This window comes from Nesoenas mayeri (genome assembly GCF_963082525.1).
Source record: "Nesoenas mayeri genome assembly, chromosome: Z".
NCBI classification, from domain to species: domain Eukaryota; kingdom Metazoa; phylum Chordata; class Aves; order Columbiformes; family Columbidae; genus Nesoenas; species Nesoenas mayeri.
This window is the reverse complement of record NC_137542.1, coordinates 73353737-73375943: the sequence shown is the minus strand read 5'-3', so window position 1 is coordinate 73375943 and position 22207 is coordinate 73353737. Positions and strand designations below refer to the sequence as shown.

Sequence of the window (22207 nt, the reverse complement as noted above, 5' to 3'; positions counted from 1 at the left end):
GAAATCTCTGAGTTTGTTAGAACCAGTTTTTAAAAAAATTCAAGTTTTTAATCCAGCAATACACTTTCCCATTAAAGATGTTGTGAGAAAATCACATTTAATTATACTTAAAGTGTAAAAATATTTACTGTTAGATAATATACTTTTGTATATCTATTTACCTTCCCTGTACTCTTAAAATTTTGTAAAACTCTGTAATACCCTGCATTAGACATCACTCTTCTTCTCATTCATCTTTTTGACCGAAATATATACTCCTGAGATACTTGTCATATAATTTCTGGTAAACATAATCTTCAACCACTATGGATATTCAGTGCTCAGATCTATCACAATATATGTCTCACATGGAAATGTGTCATCCTATTGATTTCAGTGTGAGGCAGGTCATTCACATATGCTTCCACGTAAGGATTTTAGTCTCTGCTCAAGTTAGCTACAGGGAAGACCTCTCTCAACTTTGATCTTGTAGCTGTTGTTTGTGATTTTGGTTGGCACTGATGCGAAGCACTTGAGTGTAACAACATTATTTCATCATTCTGACTCTTTTGGTTTTGGTTCAGGGGACTACTGCCAGTTATTTATTCAAAAACATACTGTGATCTAAATGCAGCATGCATAGATAAAATAAATATGAATAAATCAGAAGAAATATACTGTATACTCAAATCACATTGTCCTTTGTGACCTGGAAAGCTGTCAGCTGACAGAGATGGTTGTTATTCCATAAGATTTCTTAGTAAAGGATAGGAAAAAAGATAACACTGCGCTACCTCAGAAGTGCAACACATTTTGTTCAAAACAGCAAAGGCTGCAGATGGGCTGGCTTCGATTGCATGAGTTGTATATGAACATCTTTCAGATTCTTTTTTTTTTTTTTTCTGCCCTACAAAAATGTATGATAAACAGGGTTATGACGAGGCAATTTTTTCCATATGGAAACTTCTCCTTGGAAGGCAGGAGGTTCTTTACAAAATGTTTGAGATCAAAAGCATGTAGTATTTTAGGAAAGCAAACATTTATTTTCATTGCTGATACTAGTTGAAGGCCTGATTGTAGGTACTATCTGTACTAAAATCACAGAATCATAGAATCATTTTTGTTGTAAGAGACCCTCAAGGTCGTTGAGTCCAACAGTTAAAGCAACACTGGCACTAAACCATGTCCCTAAGAACATAGTCTAGATATCTTTTAAACATGTCCAGGGATGGTGATTCCACCATTTCCCCTGGTAGACTGTTCCAGTGTTTAACAACCCTTTCTGTGAAGAATTTTTTTCCTATTATCCAATATAAACCTCCCCTGATGCAGCTTGAAACCATTGTCTGTCATCTTCTCACTTGCTACTTGGGAGAAGAGACCAACACCCTCCATGCTACCACCCAGTTGTAGACAGCAATAAGGTCTCCCCTTAGCCTCCTTTTCTCTGGGCTAAACAGCCCCAGTTCATTAAACTGCTCCTCATAAGACTTGTGCTCCAGACCCCTCACCAGTTTCATTGCACTTCTCCAGCACCTCAAGGTCTTTCTTGTCCTGAGGGGCCCAAAACTGGACAAAGGATTTGAGGTTTGGCCTCATCACTGCCAAGTACAGGGGATGATCACTTCACCGGTCCCACTGCCATACTAGTGCTGATACAAGCCAGGATGCTGTTGGCCTTTTGGGCACCTGGGGACATGGCTGGCTCATACTCAGACTCTGTTAACCAACATCCCCACATGCTTTTCCACCAGGAAGCTTTCCAGCCACTCTTCCATGAGCCTATAGCATTGCATGGGGTTGTGTTGACCCAGAAGTAGGACCCAGTGCTTGGCCTTGTTGAACCTTATACAGTTGACCTCAGCCCATAAATCCAGATGGTCCAGATCCCTCTGTAGAGCTTTCCTACCCTCCAGCAGATTAGCTTTCCCACCCAACTTGGTGTCATCTGTAAATTTGTTGAAAGTGCACTTAATCCTCTCACCCAGATCACTGATAAAAATATTAAACAGAACTGGCTCCAATACTGGGTCCTGGGCAGCACCGTTCATGACCATCTGCTGACCTAATTTGACTCCACTCACCACAACCCTTTGGGCCTGGCCACACAATCAGTTCTTTACCCAGAGAACTTGTCCAAGCCATGAGCTGCCAGTTTCTCCAGGAGAATGCCATTGGAAACAGTGTCAAAAGCTTTACTAAAATCTAGGTAGGCAACATCCGGAACCTTTCCCTCATCCACTAAGTAGGTCTCCTTGTCAGAGAAGGAGATCAGGTTGGTCAAACAGGACCTGCCTTTCATAAGCCTATGCTGACTGGACCTGATTGCTTTGTTGTCTTTGATGTGCTGCGTGATGGTACTCAAGATGATCTGCTCCATAACCTCCTCCAGCACCAAGGTCAGACTGACAGGCCTCTAATTCCCCAGATGCTCCTGCTGGTGCTTTTTGTAGATGGGCATCACATTTGTCAACTTCCAGTCAACTGGGACCTCCCCAGTTAGCCAGAATTGCTGACAGCCAATGGAAAGTGCTTTAATGATCACTTCCGTCAGCTCTTTCAGCACCCTTGGGTGGATCTCATCTGACCCCATAGACTTGTGTATGTCTAAGTGGTGTAGCAGGTCGCTAACCATTTCCCTTTGAATTATGGAGGATTTATTTTGTTCCCCATGTTCCGGCTCAGGGGACTGGTTACCTGTAGCACAACTGTTCTGTCTATTAGACTGAAGCGAAGAACACATTTAGTACTTCAGCCTTTCCCTCATACTCTGTCACTATGTTTCCCCTTGCATCCAACAGATGGTGGAGATTCTGCTTAGCCCTCCTTTTGTTTCTCAGGTCTTAATAGGAGCATTTTTTGCTCTCTTTTATGGCAGTAGCTAGGCACAGCTCTAGTTGGGCTTTGGTGCTTCTAATTTTCTCCCTGCATAACTTCCTGGATTTCTTGTAGTGTCCCTAAGTAACCTGTCTTTTCTTTCAAATATTTTCCTTTTATTCCCAAGTTCCAGCCACAGCTTTCTGTTCTGCCAGGCTGGTCTTCTTCTCCACCAACCTGTCTTTCAGCACACAGCCATAGTCTGTTCCTGTGTCTCTAAGATTTCCTTCTTTAAGAGCAACCATCCTTCTTGGACTACTTTGTCCTTCAGGACTGCCTCCCAAGGAAGTCTGCCAGTCAGCCACCCAAACAGGTCCAAATCTGCCCTTTGGAAGTCCAAGGTATCAATTCTGCTGACTACTCTCCGTATTTCTCCAAGAATAGAAAACTCGATCATTTCATGATCGCTATACCCAAGGTGGACTCCAACTGTCACATTACCCATGAGTCACTTTCTGTTCTCTGTTCACAAATAACAGGTCCAGTGAGGCACCTTTCCAAGTTGGCTCACTGACCAGCAACATCAGGAAATTGTCTTCCATATGGTCCAGGAGCCTCCTAGACTGTTTCCTCTCTGCTGTGTTGAATTTCCAGAAGACATCTACTGAGCTGAAGTCCCCCACAATAACAAGGCTTAGCAATTGTGAGACTTTTTTCAACTGCCTGCAAAATATTTCATCTGCTTCTTCATAGTGGTTGGGTGGTCTATAACAGACTGCCACTATGATATCTGTCTTGTTGGCCTTCCCCTAGATTCTTACCCATAACCACTCACTCCTATCATCACCTTTGTGAATCTCTAGACAACCTAAACACTTCCTAACACACAGGGCTACCCCACCTCCTCTTCTTCCTTGCCAGTCCCTTCTGAAGATCTTACAGACATCTAATGCAGTACTTCAGCAGTGTGTGTCATCTCAGCATGTTTCCATGATGGCAACTATGTCACAGTTGCCCAGCTGCACAATGGCTTCCAGCTCCTCCTGTTTGTTGCCCATACTGTGTATATTGGTGTAGATGCACTTCAGTTGGGCCACCAACTCTGCCACCTTGTTGTGGTGGGAAGCTCTAATTCCTATGTGACCATTCTCAGGTGCATACGATATATATTTTCTTCACCTGAAAATGAGAACACAGGGAAAAGCTCTCCAAAAGAACTTTCTGTGTCACTGATTGAAGGCAATCTTTTTGCCTGGGAAACACCTTAAAATCAAAGAGGTTTCTTGCCTCTTCCATCCATATTTGAATTCTGTTCGAAAAAACTCCTATTGTGGTGGCTAGAAATAGTTTATAATATGTAGTCTGTCTTTATTCATAGTCAGCATCTCCCATTTGTTTCACAGTAAAATTTCCCCTTAGCTTTAATAGCTTTCTTTTTCTTGGTTGTCTTGATTTATTTCTTGATTTATTAAGCATGCAGAAACTGAAAGTACATGAAATCTTCCTCAGATTATATTCAGAATTTTTCTAATTTTTTTTTTGTTTGTTTGTTCGAATATATTCTAGCAGTATTGGTGTCTCCAGCCATTCAAAGTTGTTGTGAGTGTTAATGCAATTCAGAGAGCTGATAAGTTTTGAGAGAACTATTATCTTCACCACTTGATGTTCATCATGTAAAAGTTTGCACATTTTTATTGCAAAGTCCAGTTGATAAGATTCAATGGGCAGAAGAATGATTGCAAATGACTTTTTAATTGAAAAGTCAATCTAAAGTTCAGGAATGAGTTCCAAAAGAGTTAGTTATAAGAATGTTTGTCATTTTTCCAGGCCAATTAAAGTCAACATTTCAGTTTTCAAACATGAACATTTGAAAAGATCATACATTTTAGAAGATGATACCTGAGGTCTGGTAAATTTGCAGCCATCATAAAGACTAGATCTGTTCAAATTATCCAATATTTCAGAGATAAAATAGTAGGAAGAAAATTTTTACCTAGTTGCTGAAATAGTCTAACTTTGTTAACATGTTTACTTATTTAGTTATGTACAAAAAGTTAAATTCAATGTGCCCTGGCCATGTTATTAGAAAACTGTTTAATGTTACAAATTGATAGAGGCAATGACTTGTCTTTTAAACTTTTGGTATATTAATCACTATTTCATTTCTGTGATAAAGTCTTTTCCTATTGTGCATATTTTATTAATATGGGCTACTGTTCTCATTTTACACTCTGTAGCTTGTTTTCCACTTTGTCTATGATAATAATACCTGTATGCTTTCTTATTTTCTCATAAACTGCATGAATTAATCTATAAGTCCACTGACTTTATTACATTATTTTTTAGTCTGTCTTTTATAATAGCATCTTCGAAACCTCAGTGTTTATAAAAACACAAGATCCACTGCCATAGTGGATCTAAACTATGGTGAATCATCCCTACGGAATTACAGACCTCTGAGTTGCAACCACTGCGGTAACTTCATTAGATTATTTAAAGTGTAGGATTTTGTGGTGGGGGGTAAAATTATTTTGGAAACAAATTAATATATGATCATACATACTATTCAATAGAGCACAAATATGTGGAAGTTGTTGGATGAGTGAAAAAGGATAGGAAGATCAGGATGAGATATTCACATCCGGGATACTATTACAAGAATATTCCATAAGCTAGCAATATACTTTTCAGCCTTGATAAACAAATGTAAGACTACTTTCAAAGATGACAGTACAAGTCAAATTTAGAACCAATTAGAAGGACAGTGGGATTCTATTCTACTTGCTCTCACAACTGCATGGGTATTGAAGCTTTTTTCCTATTAGTCTGTAAGCCTACAAAAACACATATTTTTTAAAAAAAATTGATACAGTCCTTTACACAAAATTTAATACTTCTGCACCGATCAAAAGGAGGCTTTAGTGTAAATAATATAACCTCAACAATTTTTCTGGGCATGACATTTTCTACTGTGAGGTAAATAAATTATTACTAGGTATAGAATAGGAATTATATATAAAATAGCAGACAGGACTAAGTTTATTATTCATAGAAAACATATATCTCAGTACCAGCATATGTAACATGTATACCGTTCTAGATAATGAACACTGGGTGAACATAACTGGAAACAACTAAAAGTGAAACACAAGATCTGAACACTCGTTTTATTTTGAAAACACAAGAGAACTTTAAAGATACATAATTACTCAAGCATATGAAACTTAGAGTTATTCAGCTCAGGCAATCTGCATTTGCTTAGCCACAGATGGATATAAAAAATATATTATTAATCTGAAACAATGATCCTTATAGTGGTTGCCATGTACTGTGCATGTCCCATTTAAACAGAATCATTTTCACACTGTTATAAAATACTCATTAAAAATTTTCAGACAACTTGCAATTCAAAATATTCCACAATATCTGCTATGGATTAAAAGGTGGTGGCTTTTACCATTTTTTAACAGACACTGCTTTTACATGTATATGTATTTATTCAAATATCAGTCTTATCCATTTATTCTGTTTTAATATCCTGCTTTAAAGTCACATTTTGATACAGTGCTTTGTGTGCGGCATAAATTAAAGTTAAAGGTCCCTTGTTTATAGAGCTGTAAAAATTTGGAGCAGTATTATTTGGATTTCCAAAGGAAAACAGTTACAACAATATCTGATGATAGGTATGAGTGTTAATTTATATGGAAAAAAAAGAGAAGGATAATGAATAAGGAAAAAAAGAAGCACTAAAGAGAATATTTTCAAGAAGCACTATGGAATACTAATACTATTTTTGTGTTAGTTTTCAAAATTTATTTACTCTGCAAAATTACTTTGGAACTGATGTTAACATCAGTGAAGAAGCATGTGTATTCCAGCTGAGGCAGCTGTCCTGCTGAGGAGCCCAGGTAGAGTTGGTTATAAACAGGTCTAACTCCCAAGGTTCCAGCTGAGTTGTGTGGTTTCATGTCAGTGGTGACTGAGTCTTCTTTTACTTTGGGAAGCACTCCATCAACTCCTGATCATCAGTCATAACTAATTTCTGCATGTCCTGCAGCCGAGACTGCAGAATATCTGTTATTCCTTTCCTTTCATTTTTCTTTTCCCCTTTCCCCTTTCCTCTTTCCTCTTTCCTTTCCCCCTTCCCCTTTCCTCTTTCCTCTTTCCTTTCCCCTTTCCTTGCCTCGCCTCGCCTCTCCTTGCCTAGCCTCACCTCATCTCTCCTTTCCCCTCTCCTTTCCCCTTTCCTTTCCCCTTTCCTTTCCCCTTTCCTTTCCCTTTCCTTTTCCCTTTCCTTTTCCCTTTCCTTTCCCCTTTCCTTTCCCCTTTCCTTTCCCCTTTCCTTTCCCCTTTCCTTTCCCCTTCCCTTCCCTTCCCTTCCCTTCCCTTCCCTTCCCTTCCCGCGCCTTCCCTTCCCGCGCCTTCCCTTCCCTCCTTTTCCTTCCCAGAACTAACCTGTTATGCCTACTCTGAAAATACTTACTGCACTAATATTCAGTAAGGTTTAACAGAAAATGCTCATCCTTATTTTAAAGAACACACAGAGGAAGATACTTTGCAATTCCTACCTCTTTTGCCCTGGATTTCTGGTTTCACATTGCAATTCAGTGACTAAAGAGATCTGCCAGGGTACCTCAACGCATTCTCTCTAAGAAAACAAAACTGTGTTACCTCCTTCTGAGAGAGCGTGCTAATCTCCATGCAAGAGGCGGCAAGCGCTAAAGAGGCCCAAGTGTTTCCTTACTCTGTTGCTTAGGAGGAGCTCTTGGCAAAGGGTTGTCATGGACGCAGTTGTGGGACAAAACACATAAAATGAACTTTTTATTCACCATTTGCCTAGCCAGGTAACTGTAAGATGTTTCCATTTCATTATGTAGAATGCTTTCTGAACACCTTTCTCAAACTCTCTCCTTCTTCAGATTCATGTTATGTTTAGCTAAATCAGCTTATGTAGAGGTCTGTGTTGTGACTAGCATCAAGTTTGCCAAGTTGTTGCATCTGACATTACAAGACACAAGTTCCCCCTCAGATCTTTCTCTAATGCACTGTGTGCAGCCTAGTTTTCTGTGAAAGTTTTGATGGTATATACACACACAGTGGCATGGCACATATGAATTTTACATGGCCCAGTGACTAAAATTTTGCATTTACAGTAGAAAATCAGAAGGATAGTTCCAAGTTATTTCAGTCCTCTTAGGTCCTGTGGATTTAATGACAATGTAATGATGTACTGATTTGGGGCTGTCTCAGCAGAGAGGAAAAATGTTAACCATGAGTTCTGGGTGTCCTCTGAGAATTTCAGTTTCTGTTGTAACAACAGACTTTTTGATGCAAGCATAGCTCCAAAAGGAAACAGAATGAGGTTATGTACAGAGTAGTTTGCTTCTGAAAGAAAAAGCTTGGCAAGAAAAAGCAGCAGGTAGTGAAACAAATTGAATTAATTTGTGGAACAGGCCCTCAGAAAGCCCCAAATGTGTAGGCATAAAACATATGAACAGCATCTCTGCTAGCTGCCTCTGCTTCTCAAAGCAAACTAGGCAGATCACATTAGGCATCAATTTATTCTTCATAAACCACTAACAGTTATCAGATGGAGGTGCCTAAAAATCTGTTGTGATTAAAAAGCAGGTGTCCTGGAGAAGAAAGTGTCCAAACATACACGGTACTTAAAAGTCTGCATTTGACAACAGATAATATAGAAGACATGAATGTCACCACACATATAATTATTCCCTTATCATATGGATAGACTGAATGAACTTCTTTTATACCATTACCCTCTCTGAGTTACTGTGAATTTATAATGCTGCTTCTTAACTTTTATATTTGTTCACACTAAAGATGAAATAATTTATTAACATAGTAATAAATATTTAATACTCCATGTCTGTATAATTTTGTAAAACTATCTCCTTAAGCCCTTGATTCTTAAAAATATAAGGACAGACATTAAACTAAGACAATGCTGTTTTAAAAATAGGTCTGTTTATGCACAATATTTTAAAAATGTCCTATTTCACCTCTACTATTGAAGGTAACTGAAATGTTCAAGACATAAGGTAGAATATCACGTTTGATTTAACATGTTGTGACTGATAGCTATCATTCGGATGTTGTACTTTATTTAAAACAAATGTCCACGAAACATCTATAGAGGAATTTTAATGCAAGCAATTAAGAAAAAATATATATATATATATTGGATAAAAATTCAGGCAAAATTTTTAAAATGTTTTTTCACATTTGAAGGTCTTATCTTCACAGCTTTCAGTATTAGGTTGATAACATTCCCTTTCAAATGAACTGATATTCAAACTCCTGAAGAAAAACAACAAAAATAACATAACTTTCCATGTTTTTCCTGGTAACTGATATAATTGCTGGGGCTGCTGAATACCCAAGCCTACTTTCATGGTTATTCAAAATACCTGAACTTCAGATGTCATGTTGGAAACTCACGTTGGACAGGATTTGATACTTCTGCTTTCTTCATAAATTGGAATTTGACTTCCAGAGTGCCACTTGTTCCAAAGAAAGCAAAGCAGTTTTGCTGAAAGCTCATGTAACTTTCCAAAAATTTCTAAAAACAGGTAATATTCAGCCATAAAAGTCTGTTCAGAAAAGTACAAGCTCTAGGTAGTTAACGTAAGCATTTGTCTGCTGCATCAATTTTATTGTCTTAGGTATTCCTAAAATGCACCAGAAATCAACTCAGGTACTGCAGTTAGTGGTATTTCGTAACATCATGAAAACTTTTATGAATCAGAGTTGTAAATTATGTTTTTTGTTTTCTTCGTGGTAATTTTCATCTGTATATGGTTATATGGTATATATGATATATGGTATATTATGTTAACAGTATTTACCACGTGTTAAAGATGTAACATTTTAATACAGTGATTGATAAAATGCAGTTTAAAAATCAGAAATTAAGAGAAATAAAGAAGTTTAATTCCTATTTTTCCATTTATCAGTTCTTAGTTATCACTGTAATGTGAATGCATTCTTGCAGCTCTAGACATAAATAGTTTTGACTCATTTTCTAAGCTGATACTTATACGAATGAATTATCTGCTTGTTCTTCTCCCTGTTGTCATTTAAATACAACAACATAATTATTTTTTTTTTCTTCCTTCTGTCTTTCTCCTCTCCAGCAATGACAATGCAGTTCATAAGCCATCGTTTCCCTGAGTACCATGATCCCACTATAGGTGAGTAAAGATTATTCTCTACTTCATCCTTTTCGATATCTCTGCCTATTTGAGATTTCCATAAAGTGAGAAAGTGCTCCTAAATAACACTTAGACAGAAGCAAGATTTGTACAATTTGTGCAATCTGTACAAATATACCTTAATTTTGTTAATGACAATTAATTTGGTAATTCTACATTTTTTTCTTAGTGAAATGCTTTATACAAAATATGTTTAAACAACGGATTTGCAGCTTCGTGCTCTATAACTATTAATATCTGTGCAATTATAATCAAAGAATGCAAAATAAAAATGTTACAAGATAGAAAACAGTATTTCAAAATACTAAAATAGATGTAAAAACTGTCTGGAGTGTTTTGATTTCTTTAAAGTTTTGCTATTTTAAATATTGTTTTCCACTATTAAATTCTTAGTTCACCTTCTCAAGAAAAATTAAGTTATTATTGAATTTATTACACTAGAAACACACTGAAACACAATTTATATGCTGACCATTGCATGAGTACGTGCCTAGTGTACAAATGTAAGGGTAGTTACACTTACACAGTCTTAAAATTGCATTCAGCTCTTTGAAGGCAGCCAGAAGGGGGATATGGCCCCAGTGAAAATGAGTTTGACACCCCTGACTTAGACTAAAAAGCCTTTGTATTTATACATGTGTAATATTTAGTTATATATAGAAGAAGATAGAAGAATCTGGGCCTGATAAGTGGGAGGCTCTAAAAATACAAACATTTACAAAGATTGCTTTAAATATATATATATATATTTCCAGTCCCCTCAGCCGAGACAATTTTGTGCTGTCTTTGAAATTTTCAAATATTTGAAATTTAAGTTTGACCTTTATAAAATGACTTTATTGCTAAATAGAGCAGCTAATTGTAATATTTATTTTCATTTTTTTATTTCTACATTATTCCACATCTACTGGATATTAACTCTTAGTAAATTGTGCTATTTTAATGATGAAAAAAAAAAATGTATAAACTCTACATGCCACTAGCAATTTTTTAACCATCAAAAATATTACAAAACAAAAATGAAATGTGTCAACTGTAGAGCAGGTAAAGCTACCATGTAATTGCTACAAATGCATTTGCTTTCTCAGGAAAGAAATATTCATTAGATCTAATTGGAAAAGAGGGTCATTAATAGTTACTGAAACCATTAAGTTATGTACGTACACCCATCTTTATTATTAACTACCCAACTGCCATCTGTATTTATCCATATATTGTATCTTATAATAATCTTAAGTTATTGGTCTCTAGACAGTACCACAAGATGAATAATAGATAACCACAAAGAGAAGGAAAGCTTATGATGCATTATAAGTACATACTGCAAGAATGCCTAGAGGACCTAATCAGGATGAAGGTCTCATTGAGTAAGAGACAGCTTCTACTCAGTAAAACCAACAGTCTAAACAGGAGAATAGAGAGAGAGATAGACAACAGAGAAACTAATGATTGAATTCAAACTCACACAGCTGGCTAGAGGCAGAACTGGGAGTATGACTCAGTTTTGTCTGTTCAGCACTTCCATTTCTCAGAACACGCCAAGGACATCCTGAGAAAGGCTTATTCCTATTCATACTCCAAAACATGTACTAAACAGCAGACTATGAACTTGGGCTAATTATGTATGTTTCCGCTTGGGTAAAGTTGTGGTATGACCCCTTAAAACTGGTCATAAGACAGAAAACACAAATAGAAGGAATTATTTGTGACTCAATGTATAATTGCAAAGAAAAAAAACCCACAAACATTTCAATATCTCAATACACTGAAAAAAAATTGTACTTTTGAGGTTGCTATTACTACTTTTGAGCCCCTGGTTTCAAATCACAGAATTAATCTTTTTTTATTTTTTTTGTTGTTTTTTTTTTTATTTGTTTGTTTGTTTCTTTGTTTTGGTACAGCCACTATTTTAATGATTTTCCATCAGTTTAATAAAATGCTACAGTTCTAGAGAATTTTCTGGGCTATCAGAAGGAAAGGTGATTCAGAATAAGTATATCCCAAGCCAAGGCTGTGCTGTCCGGGAGGTGCCAGAGAAGAAATTATTCCTTGAAGGTCTCAAGGAGATAGCCACAAAGATATGCTTTGTGTCATGGGGAAGTTATCATGTTGGGTCAGAACAGTGACCTGTGTAGTCAGGGTTTTATTTCTCACAGTAACCCAGCAGCAGATAATAAGAAAAACAAAATAACTGAAAGCGTAAACAGATTTTCAGCTCTTCCTGAGATCATTGATATCTCTAGATGTCAATAACTTGCCTTTCTTTTTTGTTAAACATTTTAGAACACCTTCATTCCTCAGCTATTTTTTTACTGTTTATGAAACTGTCATGCTCTGTTTTGAACTTCTCTGGGCATACTGACCTCAGATTTTAGTGTACTTCTTCGGAAATAATTTCTTCTGCCTACATGTGGTTTTATTTGTCTTTGGGCATTTAAAGCAACACCAGTTTCTCTAAGTGTCACTGAGTGGATGATATTACCTGGAAATAACAAAAAATGTTCCGTGGTGTGAATGATGATCCACAGATTTCCAGTATTAAGAAGCCTGCTGAGTCTACTATGTTTCAGTTGAGCTCTAAGATAAGGTCTATAATTTATTTTGATTTACATGGACATAAGAAACTAATAAATACCCGCATATTTTTTTTTCTAACATTCTTGCACTAGCTGTTCTTTTCTCTGTATTTTTTATGGTGTAAGATTGTGGCAGCAGTGACCATGATATTTAACTGTTCAAATATAACCACGATTTAAGGTAGTACTAGCAAAACTGGTATTGTACCTCCTTGTATCTGATGGAGCTTTTACTGAGAGCTGCCCTAATACAGACGGATGGGCAGGGGTCTGAGAAATGGAGGTACCTTTGTAAATAATGTAATTGTCTTGGAAATCCCAGAAGTCCACCATTTTCAGTTTAATAGGAAAGACTTCAATGACCCCTGGGGATACTAAGTGTTTATAACCACTTTGTCCATTTTAACTTTTCATTGTCTACCTTAAGCATTGGCATGGGAATGGAATAATTTCAGCTTTTTTTTTTTTTTTTTAATTTCTGTAGATCTTTGTGAAATATATTTACACCTATATAAAGAAAAAGTGGACAATAAACTATTCCCAAAGTGTGTGAGCATAGGACTGATATAATCTGATTGATATTTTAGTTCAAAAGCAGAATGAAACCGCACTCAGTCCATACAAAGGGTCCACAAAACTGTCTTACACGATCAGTTAGGAACACATAAAACCCCTGAAACAAGGAATCTACAATAGTTTTTGTTTTGACTTAAAAGTAAATGACTGCCAACTGGTCTTCATGTTTCATTTCATAAAGACCCAAATCTTTTCAATCCTAAGAAATGTTCTGAAGTTTTATTCTTTTGGTATAAAACCACATTTCATGTCCTGACCTACTCCTTGCTCCATAGAAGTACAGCCATGAGCAACTGACTTTTCAAGATTTTTTTAGAAGATTTTTTTCTCTATATTTTATTTTTATTTTATACTCCATGTAGAAACCAATAAGACAGTGAGTTTAAAGGGAGTCTAAGGATGTGAATGTATTTCTTTTTTGTCTAGTCCAACATGAAGCTATGTTGGAAATTGTTTACTGCTACTGACTAGAGAATACAGAAGAGTCCTTCCACTTTAATATGTTGTCAAATGTTTTTCCCTCTCCTACTCCTACTTCCCTGTAAAAAGACTGGAATTTATCCTAAACATTGTGGAGTAATAATCATGTAGCTTTAAAAATCTAGAGACACTATTTTCCCTTTTTTTGGGACAGTCCCTAGAAGAATGTTTTTTTCTTATCATTCTTTTTCATTGTGATCCAAGATTATGTTACTAATGCATTAGTCTTCTCTTTCTACAGTGACTCTTATCTGTAGCAATATAGTAGAAATATACAACTCAAATATAATGGTGCTTTCTACTTGCAACTTTGTTCTGTTATCCACTGACATTTTTGAAATATTACAGATGATCTTGTTGATCACAGAAAGCTGCTGATACTGTGAAATGATGCAAAATTTTTGTTAAAAATGATATTGCACTTGCTACATTATACAATATATCTGCTTATAGATTTGTATGTCAAATACATACATATGTTTCAAAGATGTTAATTTTCATCCAGAAAGAGCTATGCAAATAAATTTAGAATTATTTACTTGTGTTATTTTATGGTTTTTATTATGTATAGAAGGAGTACCTATACTTTTGAAGAATTTACTGAATGTTGTGATGGATAGTCAAACAGTTTTTAAGTCTAAGACTTTTTTGAACACTAGCATTAATTTATTTGAGGAAAGAGGCTACATTTTGTTCTGCCTTTGTTTCTGTGTGATTTTTTTGTTTGTTTTGTGTTTGTGTGTTGTTTTTTTTTTGTTCATTTTGTTTGGTAAGAACATTATATGTATATATAAATGTGTGGTACACATAAATGCACAAATATCTGTGTCAGTATTTAATTAAATATAGAGTAAACATTGATTAAAAAGTTAAATTCTATCCAAAATGTTAGTTTTAATGCTGTCACTTTGAATTCAAAGCCACTCCAGATAAAGTTGGAATAATGACTGTGTTTTAGGCTTCCTACAAATGTTGAAGTTCATAATTTTGAGACAGAATTATATTACTTTTGTAAGTAAATGGAGAAGGGAAGGAGGACAGTCTTTTAATATTAGACTGTATGTGGGCAAAATTTCAGAGTTTAGCACTTCATGAAAATGAAATTATTTCAGTACACATTTACTATTTTATTGTAGGCAACAATGGGAACAATTTCCAAGAGGCAGTGGATGTGATCGTTTTCTGGAACAAACGGATAAGCGCAATTTACACTGTACAGTCTTTGGCAATATCACAGAGAGTTAATGCAAGTAGAGTGACAGGAAAGGAAGCATGACATAGTCTAGCAAACTGGACAGTCTCCAAGATGCTCATTAGCCATGTGACTAATCTCAAAATGAATACATAATGCAAACGAGATGCAAAAGCAGCTTCCTGTTTTGCTGAGATATCACTGCATGAGATTGTTTCAAATGAGCAGTTGAGGGCATTAAGGCTGTGTCAATGTCAAACTTTAATTGAAATGGGTGTGAGATGGGAAGTATTTTAGCATTAAGTACATGAATTTGCATGAGGTTTTCTAACAAAACCTTCCTGCATTCACCAATGCATCAAATAAAACATATTTAAATTCTTCTTCAATTAGATGGTGAAAATATGTGGGTGAATTTGAGTAAAAAAGATAAAACATGACTGGAAGTATTCTAAGGTTATATAATGTGTACCAAAAATCTCTGTGTTATAAAGAATATTATATGTGTTTTCCAGGTACAATAGAGAAAAAGGATAAAGCAAGGGAAATAGAAACTCGTTAGTAATGTCAGAGTGAAAGAAAACAAAGATGTGGCTAGGTAAGGAGAGGGTATCTTGCAAAAAAAAGTACTACTCAAATTCACTTTTAAGGCACAAAAAGTTTCTAGATCATCTTTACTCTTATTTAAAATATATATATGTGTATACCACATCTCTAATTTCATACTCATTTTTCCATAGAAGATAAAATATTTGGATTGGACTGAGCAATTCACAACTGGATTTGAACTTCAAAAGCACTATTAAGGAAAAAAAAAAAAAAATCAATAGCTAAATAGTCATGACCACCTTTCATTCATCATTCTCCATACATTTGTTAGCCTTATCTGAGACTAGGTAAACAATTTGTATAAAATGGTCTGAAATCAGTACAATTTGTCTCCAAAGACTCTCTACAAGGATATCCAGACTGATTGTGTAGATAGAGCTAAATTGCCTATTTTTGTGTTCCTAATTTATCATCATTTAAAAAGATAAATGAGGAATATATAACAATACTGATATATGCTTTTGAACCATATTCTCAAACCTGTTTTTTATGTAGTTGTCAATTTTCTATCTGTTGATATTATCTGTATCATATGTCTCATTAAGAGGTTAATATTTTTGGCATAATGTATTTTGACTTATGTACATGAAGAACAAACAGAGATTATGCCTACTGTATTAGGACTAAACTTTGTGTTCAGGCACCTAAATTAAAAAGTCTACATCTGAGGTATGTATCTAGGTTCCACTTATATGGGATTTAGGAGTGGAGTTTTTGGTCTTCGATCACTTCATTTATCACAGGTTTCGAGAGCTGTTTGAGATGTCCTACAGTATCCTACTTTGCTTTGACATCCTGATCCAGAAGGATGTAGATCACCCACAGGTTCTGTGCAATTGCCATCTGGTCCCCTGTGAGTGTGATGTAGGACCTATGGAACACCAGAGTCCTTCTAGTCCAGTAGAAAGTCAGACAAGATTCCTGAGACCATATCAAAGAGCAAGAGTCATATATTGGCAAATGAGGAGTGTCTATACTTCCTTTAAATGTAAGGGGATTTTAGATACCTACCTTGCATGTAGACGTGTCGTTTGTAGCTGTCTAAATTTAGGTGCCTGAAGCTGAATTACAGTGTGTTGCCTGACAGCTCATCAGAACGAGGACCTTCACACATCATCATAATTTCTCTCAGAATGTCTGGATAGATGTCCTGCAGTGAAGGGAGGAAAATGCTTAGTGAGACTTGCCATGCAGAATCCTTGTTAAAGTGGCAAAAAAAAGGATAACATTGGCACATATCTGGCAGTGTAGCTGCTCCCAATGTAAGATTAAAAATACCCTATGAATAGAAAAGGAGGGAGTAGTGCTAAGAATTAAGAATACAAGAAGTGCCAAACTGTTAGTTTAGATTTCAATGAGACAACAAAATAGCTTCTGCTGAGTGTTGTTATTATATCCTGCCATGAAGAGAAATAGAAATTATTTGAAGCCATGGAGAATGGAGATTGGGAAATCATAACACATATTTCTCTCTGTTATTTAAAAAAAAAAAAATAAAAATAAAAATAAAAATATTTTTTTTTTTTTAAATCTATTTATCTTGGAAAGAAATTTTAAAACTATGTCAGTTTCCCTCTACAGAGCAGTGTCCTGATTTTGGTTTAGATAGCATTAGTTGTCTTTCCAATAGCTGGTATAGTGCTGTGTTTGGGATTTAGTTTGGCAAGACTGTTGATAGCACACTGTTGTTTTGGTTGTTGCTGTGTAGTCAAGGAGTTCTCAACTCCCCATGCTCTATCAGATGCACAAGAAGCTGGGAGAAAGCACAGCTAGGAAAGCTGACCTGAGCTGGACAAAGAGGTATTCCTTCCCATATGACATCATGCTCAATATACAAATTGGAGTTGGCTGCGGTCAAATACCGCTGCTGGGGAGCAAACTCACAGGTGGTAAGCAATTGCATTGTGCACCACTTGTTTTATATATTTATCTTTTCCTTCCTTTGTTGTCCTATTAAACTATTCTTATCTCAACCCATGAATTGTGTCTTGGTCACTGCTGTTGTACTTTTGCTTGTTTGTTTGTTTTTTGGTTTTGTTATTCCTTTCTGATTCTCTCTCTCATCTCAGTTGGTGGGAGGTGGCAAACAGCTGTTTGGTCCAGGTTAGCAGCTGGGTTAAACCACAAGCAGATCCATGGTAGCTGAATTATCTCTCAGCATTTCAGTCTGAGCTATGTAGAACTTAGATGCATTCTCACCTTAAGATGAACTTTGATTCTTCATACCTTCCTCTGTTGAGAACTTCAGTATTTTTCACAATTAATGGAAGAGTGTGTGGCAGGATGCAAACCCCCCTCTCTCCCCTTCCCTCATTCGCTATGGAAGGAGTAGGCACATCTCCCTCTCTCTCTGCTGTTTGAGGCTAACAGCTTATTTTGTTTGGCCCCAGAGCACCCTGGCCAGGGCCATTAGGAGAAGGGAGTGCCGAGGCGTCACTGAGCTGCTGGGCACCTGCGGCCAGTATGGGGGATATTTGGAGGCTTCAGGGGCACCCACGGTCAGTGTGGGGGTGCAGAGAAGCTTCTAGAATGCCTACAGTCAGATCTGATCAGCCAATATAAAAAACGGGACTCTCGTCGAGACTTCGCCCATTGTCGCGGGTCTCTCGGAGCACAAGCAAGATGCTGCCACCGAGAGCCCCCCCCGCCCGAGATGGAGACTGCGCTTGCCTTGCCGACACGTGTGTGAGTGAAACTTCTCACAGGATTGCGAGTACATTTATACTTTCTGTGCATATCTGCATGTGTAACTTTCCGTGCACATTTGCACGCATACTTTCCGTGCTTAATACAAGCACATGTACTTTCTGTGCACATTTGCACGTGTAATTTTCCGTGCCCAATACAAGCATGTGTATAAATTACTTCCTTGCACAATCGCGAGTGTATTTTCCTCCCGTGCTTCCACATAAGCACATGTAATATTCCATGTACATTTGCATGTGTATTAACTCTCACAGGATTGCGAGTGTATTGTAAATTTATTTCCTCACACAATCGCGAATGTATTTTCCTCTCGTGCTTCCACACAAGCACGTGTAATATTCCGTGCATATTTGCACATGTATTAACCCTCGCAGGATTGCGAGTGTATTATAAATTTACCCTCGCAGAATCACGAGTGTACACTTTCCATACTCACTACGGGTACATGTATCTCTTTAGAAATAATCTCACATCATTTTTAGGCAAGTGTGTATTCCTCCCGGACTCAGAGATGGCTCCGGCATTGTTTTGGGCAAAGCCATGTGCATACACTCTGTGGACCGCCTGTTGTAGTAGTTGCTGCCCCTTAATAATATTCCTCAACTGATATCTGAACCTGTATTTAAGTCACTTTTGGAGTGCTAAAAGCCTGTTTCTCACTGGTTTAATAAAAGTTGTTTTGGACCCTGTTGTCCCTTAAACTAACCTTGGGGTTACTCCGTGACAGAGTGTGACCCTGTTCTAAATGTACTGTGTTACTCAGATACATGATCTTTAGCTCTGTTGTTAAACTTTATTTTTTTGGACTTTGCTTTGATAAACCAATTATTCAGTCCTAAATGGTTTGCAGACTTCATATAACAAATAACCAAAGCAACCAATTATATTTCCCTGTTGTATTCAGGATGAATCGCTTCTAAAATCCTGGACACACACTTAATTTCTACTTCTGTTTTCTACTGTTTTGTCACATTCATGTTTTTTTTTGGGTTTTTTTTATGGTTTTTTTTACAAATGCAACTCATCATGCAATTATTTGAGAGCTGTTTACACCAGGTGACAGCTTGCTGTCACTTAGCATTTTCAGAGACTTAGGAAACAATGCTTAAAATAGCAATTTTCCTTTACTAATATCTCTGATATAAACAATAGCAGACAAGCAAATGCAGCCTGGGTCTTTCTAAGAGTAGATGGCTCAGAGGGCTGTTCCTACAGTTGTCATTTCCTCCCTTATCATTTCATCAAACACTTGCTCAGAGGTTAATCAGAACACCTTGAAGAGCATTTAGGCTTGCAGTTTAGTCTTGGAAATGCAGTTGTCTGTCTGTCTATCACTCATGCCCTTAGAAAACTTAAGGCAACAGCTATGCTAGCAGATTCCCTCCAGCCACTGACAGTTTTTCAGGCTGATTCAACAGCAGTCCAGAAGAAAACTAAACCACCCCAATACAGCATATTTGTCTACCAGGTTAGTGAGATTAATCACTTCAGTAAAAACAATTCTGCCAGCTCAAAAAGTGGCAAAAGGATAGTGTAGAACAACGTATGGGGAAATGGGAGTATAAGTGGGAACAAAAGAGGAGAAAAAAGTTCCCTTAATTTCTGTTGCAGGCAAGACATTATGATCAAGTCAACCATCTCATGCAGAGTCGTTCTCAGACACCAGCCCATGAGCCAAAACTCCTTCCCAAGTTGATCCCTTTTATAAAAGAAAGAATAACGATAAATACCTGTACCAAAAATGTAGATGGATTCAAAAACCATTTGGGTAAACTACTGAAGTGGAAAATATCCACCAAAGGCTGTTGAAGTCAAAGATTCTCCTTCTGCCTGTGAAGGTCCTCTGAGGTGTGAATAACTGCCAGCTGAGAAAATATGCCAAGCAAAAATTATTGTGTGAAATTCCTTAGGCTCTTGGTCATTCTTCAAAAAAGGAAAATGGATTAGATGGGCTTTTTTTCATATCAGCTTCATACGGGTGGAAGTGACTGGTGTTTTTGATTTGAATGAATCCAACAATTCTCACTTCCCTCTGCTTTGATTCACCAAGTCTCTAATTGATCTGTCTAGTAAACTGACATCATAAAAGGAGTTGAAGGGTCCTCTTTCTTATTTCAGAAGAGCTTACTCTTGGAGCTGAGCTCTTCTGTCCTCCCTTCAGCCCAATAATGATACTCCAAACATTGACCTATCACAGAAAATTGGGACAACATCTCCTTTGGTTCATAGCTACTGTAGATTTTTTAGTAGAGTTTCATATAGATACTTTCATTGGATTGAGGCACTCTGAATCTGGGGAATTAATCTCTTTACAGATTCTGACTGAGTTTGAGTGTGAGCAAAGTGTTCATATGGCTAGTAACACAGGAGAGTATATAAGTTTATACAGAACTATAAACCACAGTGTAGCCACATATGGGTTGTGGTTTCTAATTAATAACAACTGTACTGAAGTTCCAGAGCATGATTCATCTCACCCTATCATCTGCACCTGAAGTTAGTCAAATGAAAAATGTTCTCAAATGTGAAATATAAAGAAAGCCTAGGATCTTAGGAGTAAAGTGGGGTGGAATGTTATGTGGCAACTAAGGAGATTTAAATTCTTGGAAATTAGGTAACTGAACTTGGAATGAACACCCAAGTCATTCTGTGGCTTTAACCCAGAGGTATCACAACCCACATACAGTGATGATAATTACAACTAGGATCATGGACTTAGAAGGAGAGAGTGAGACTTGCAACTCATAAATAGAGTCACCCTGAATCTTTTGATTTGTAAAAATATTACTTACATGATTTTCGAACTTGGAAGGGACACTTATTCTATGGTTTCCTAAAGGTGGATGATTTATCATGCTCGATTCAAAATATGTCACACAACAAATGCCTCCATTAACCTTTATTTCATGGAAGCCAACAGCCATTTACACCTTACTAAATCCAAGGCATCATCCATGCTAAAAGTCACATAGATGTAGTCAACTTGTTAATTACTCCCCCTGAAATGACAAGAAGTGACTTCCTAGCTGTCAGATCTTCCCACTCAGTAGCACAGTCACAGACTTGAAAGAGTAGTGAAATTGCTACCTGCTATTCTTGTTCCCCAAGATAAGGGTACTCGGACTCCTGTTAATTATCATGTTTTGATTAAACAGGAGTACTTTGTTCACTTTGTTCATGTACATCTTTGAAGTAAATGACATTTTTCTGGAAGCAGAAAAAGTAATGATATATCTTTATTAAATATTAGTAGCATTATCTATATTGCAAGCGGTTTCTAGCAGGAAAGCAAATGCTACAGCAAAGGTTTGCTTCAATTATCTTTAGACTTGATTTGTAAAAATGCTAACATTTGTAAGAAATGGTATTTTCTCTTCAATAACTGCTTCTGAGAAAAACATCTGTCAGTCAAATAATCTTATTCACATGGATGGGACACTTCATAAGTAAAATTTATCCTGTGTGAAGGACCATCTGTAGAATAGCTGAATGAGTTTTCTGGGCAGCAAGATATATCCTGTAAAATTGCGTATACAAATGTAGTCATGTCTGTGCGTGCTTTCAGGTTAAAGTGTTGATTTTTTTGATAACAGCATTTGCATCATGATTGATAGTTACTTCACTGGGCCAAATTATTCAGATAGAGTTTGTCAGTCTTTTATCCAAATCTCCACTGTCCCCTAGCCTCTCTGCCGCAGCCAATCAATTACAGGAGGTGAGCTACACTACAACCAGGAGAATGTAACAGTTCACAATATGTTATGTAGGAATGGAATCAGCTTCTCCATCCACATGCCTATGGGAAACAAGGAAGACAGGCACGTTGTCTCCTAGACTTCATCTTGGTTATATGAATTTAATTAGTATTATATGTTAATATTTTATTTCTTATTATTTTTCTTATTTTTACTTATAATTATTTTATTATTTTTATTATATTGTATTATTTAATTTGTTATTATATATTATTATTTATTATTTTTTATCAGAACTCTGTAATGATCCTGTTTTTCATGGGCTCTTGTGAACACATATTTTAC

General features: G+C 36.6%; 1 protein-coding gene across 1 annotated transcript in view; it reads left to right on the top strand.

Moving 5' to 3' along the window:
* RIT2 (Ras like without CAAX 2) overlaps positions 1 to 22207 on the top strand; it is a gene marked incomplete at its 3' end in the record, with an annotated part of 183859 nt that overhangs the window by 46314 nt on the left and 115338 nt on the right. Inside the window, exon 2 of the mRNA XM_080363028.1 lies at positions 9951 to 10007. Coding sequence (XP_080219154.1) covers positions 9951 to 10007 — 57 coding nt within the window. The remainder of the gene's footprint in view (positions 1 to 9950; positions 10008 to 22207) is intronic.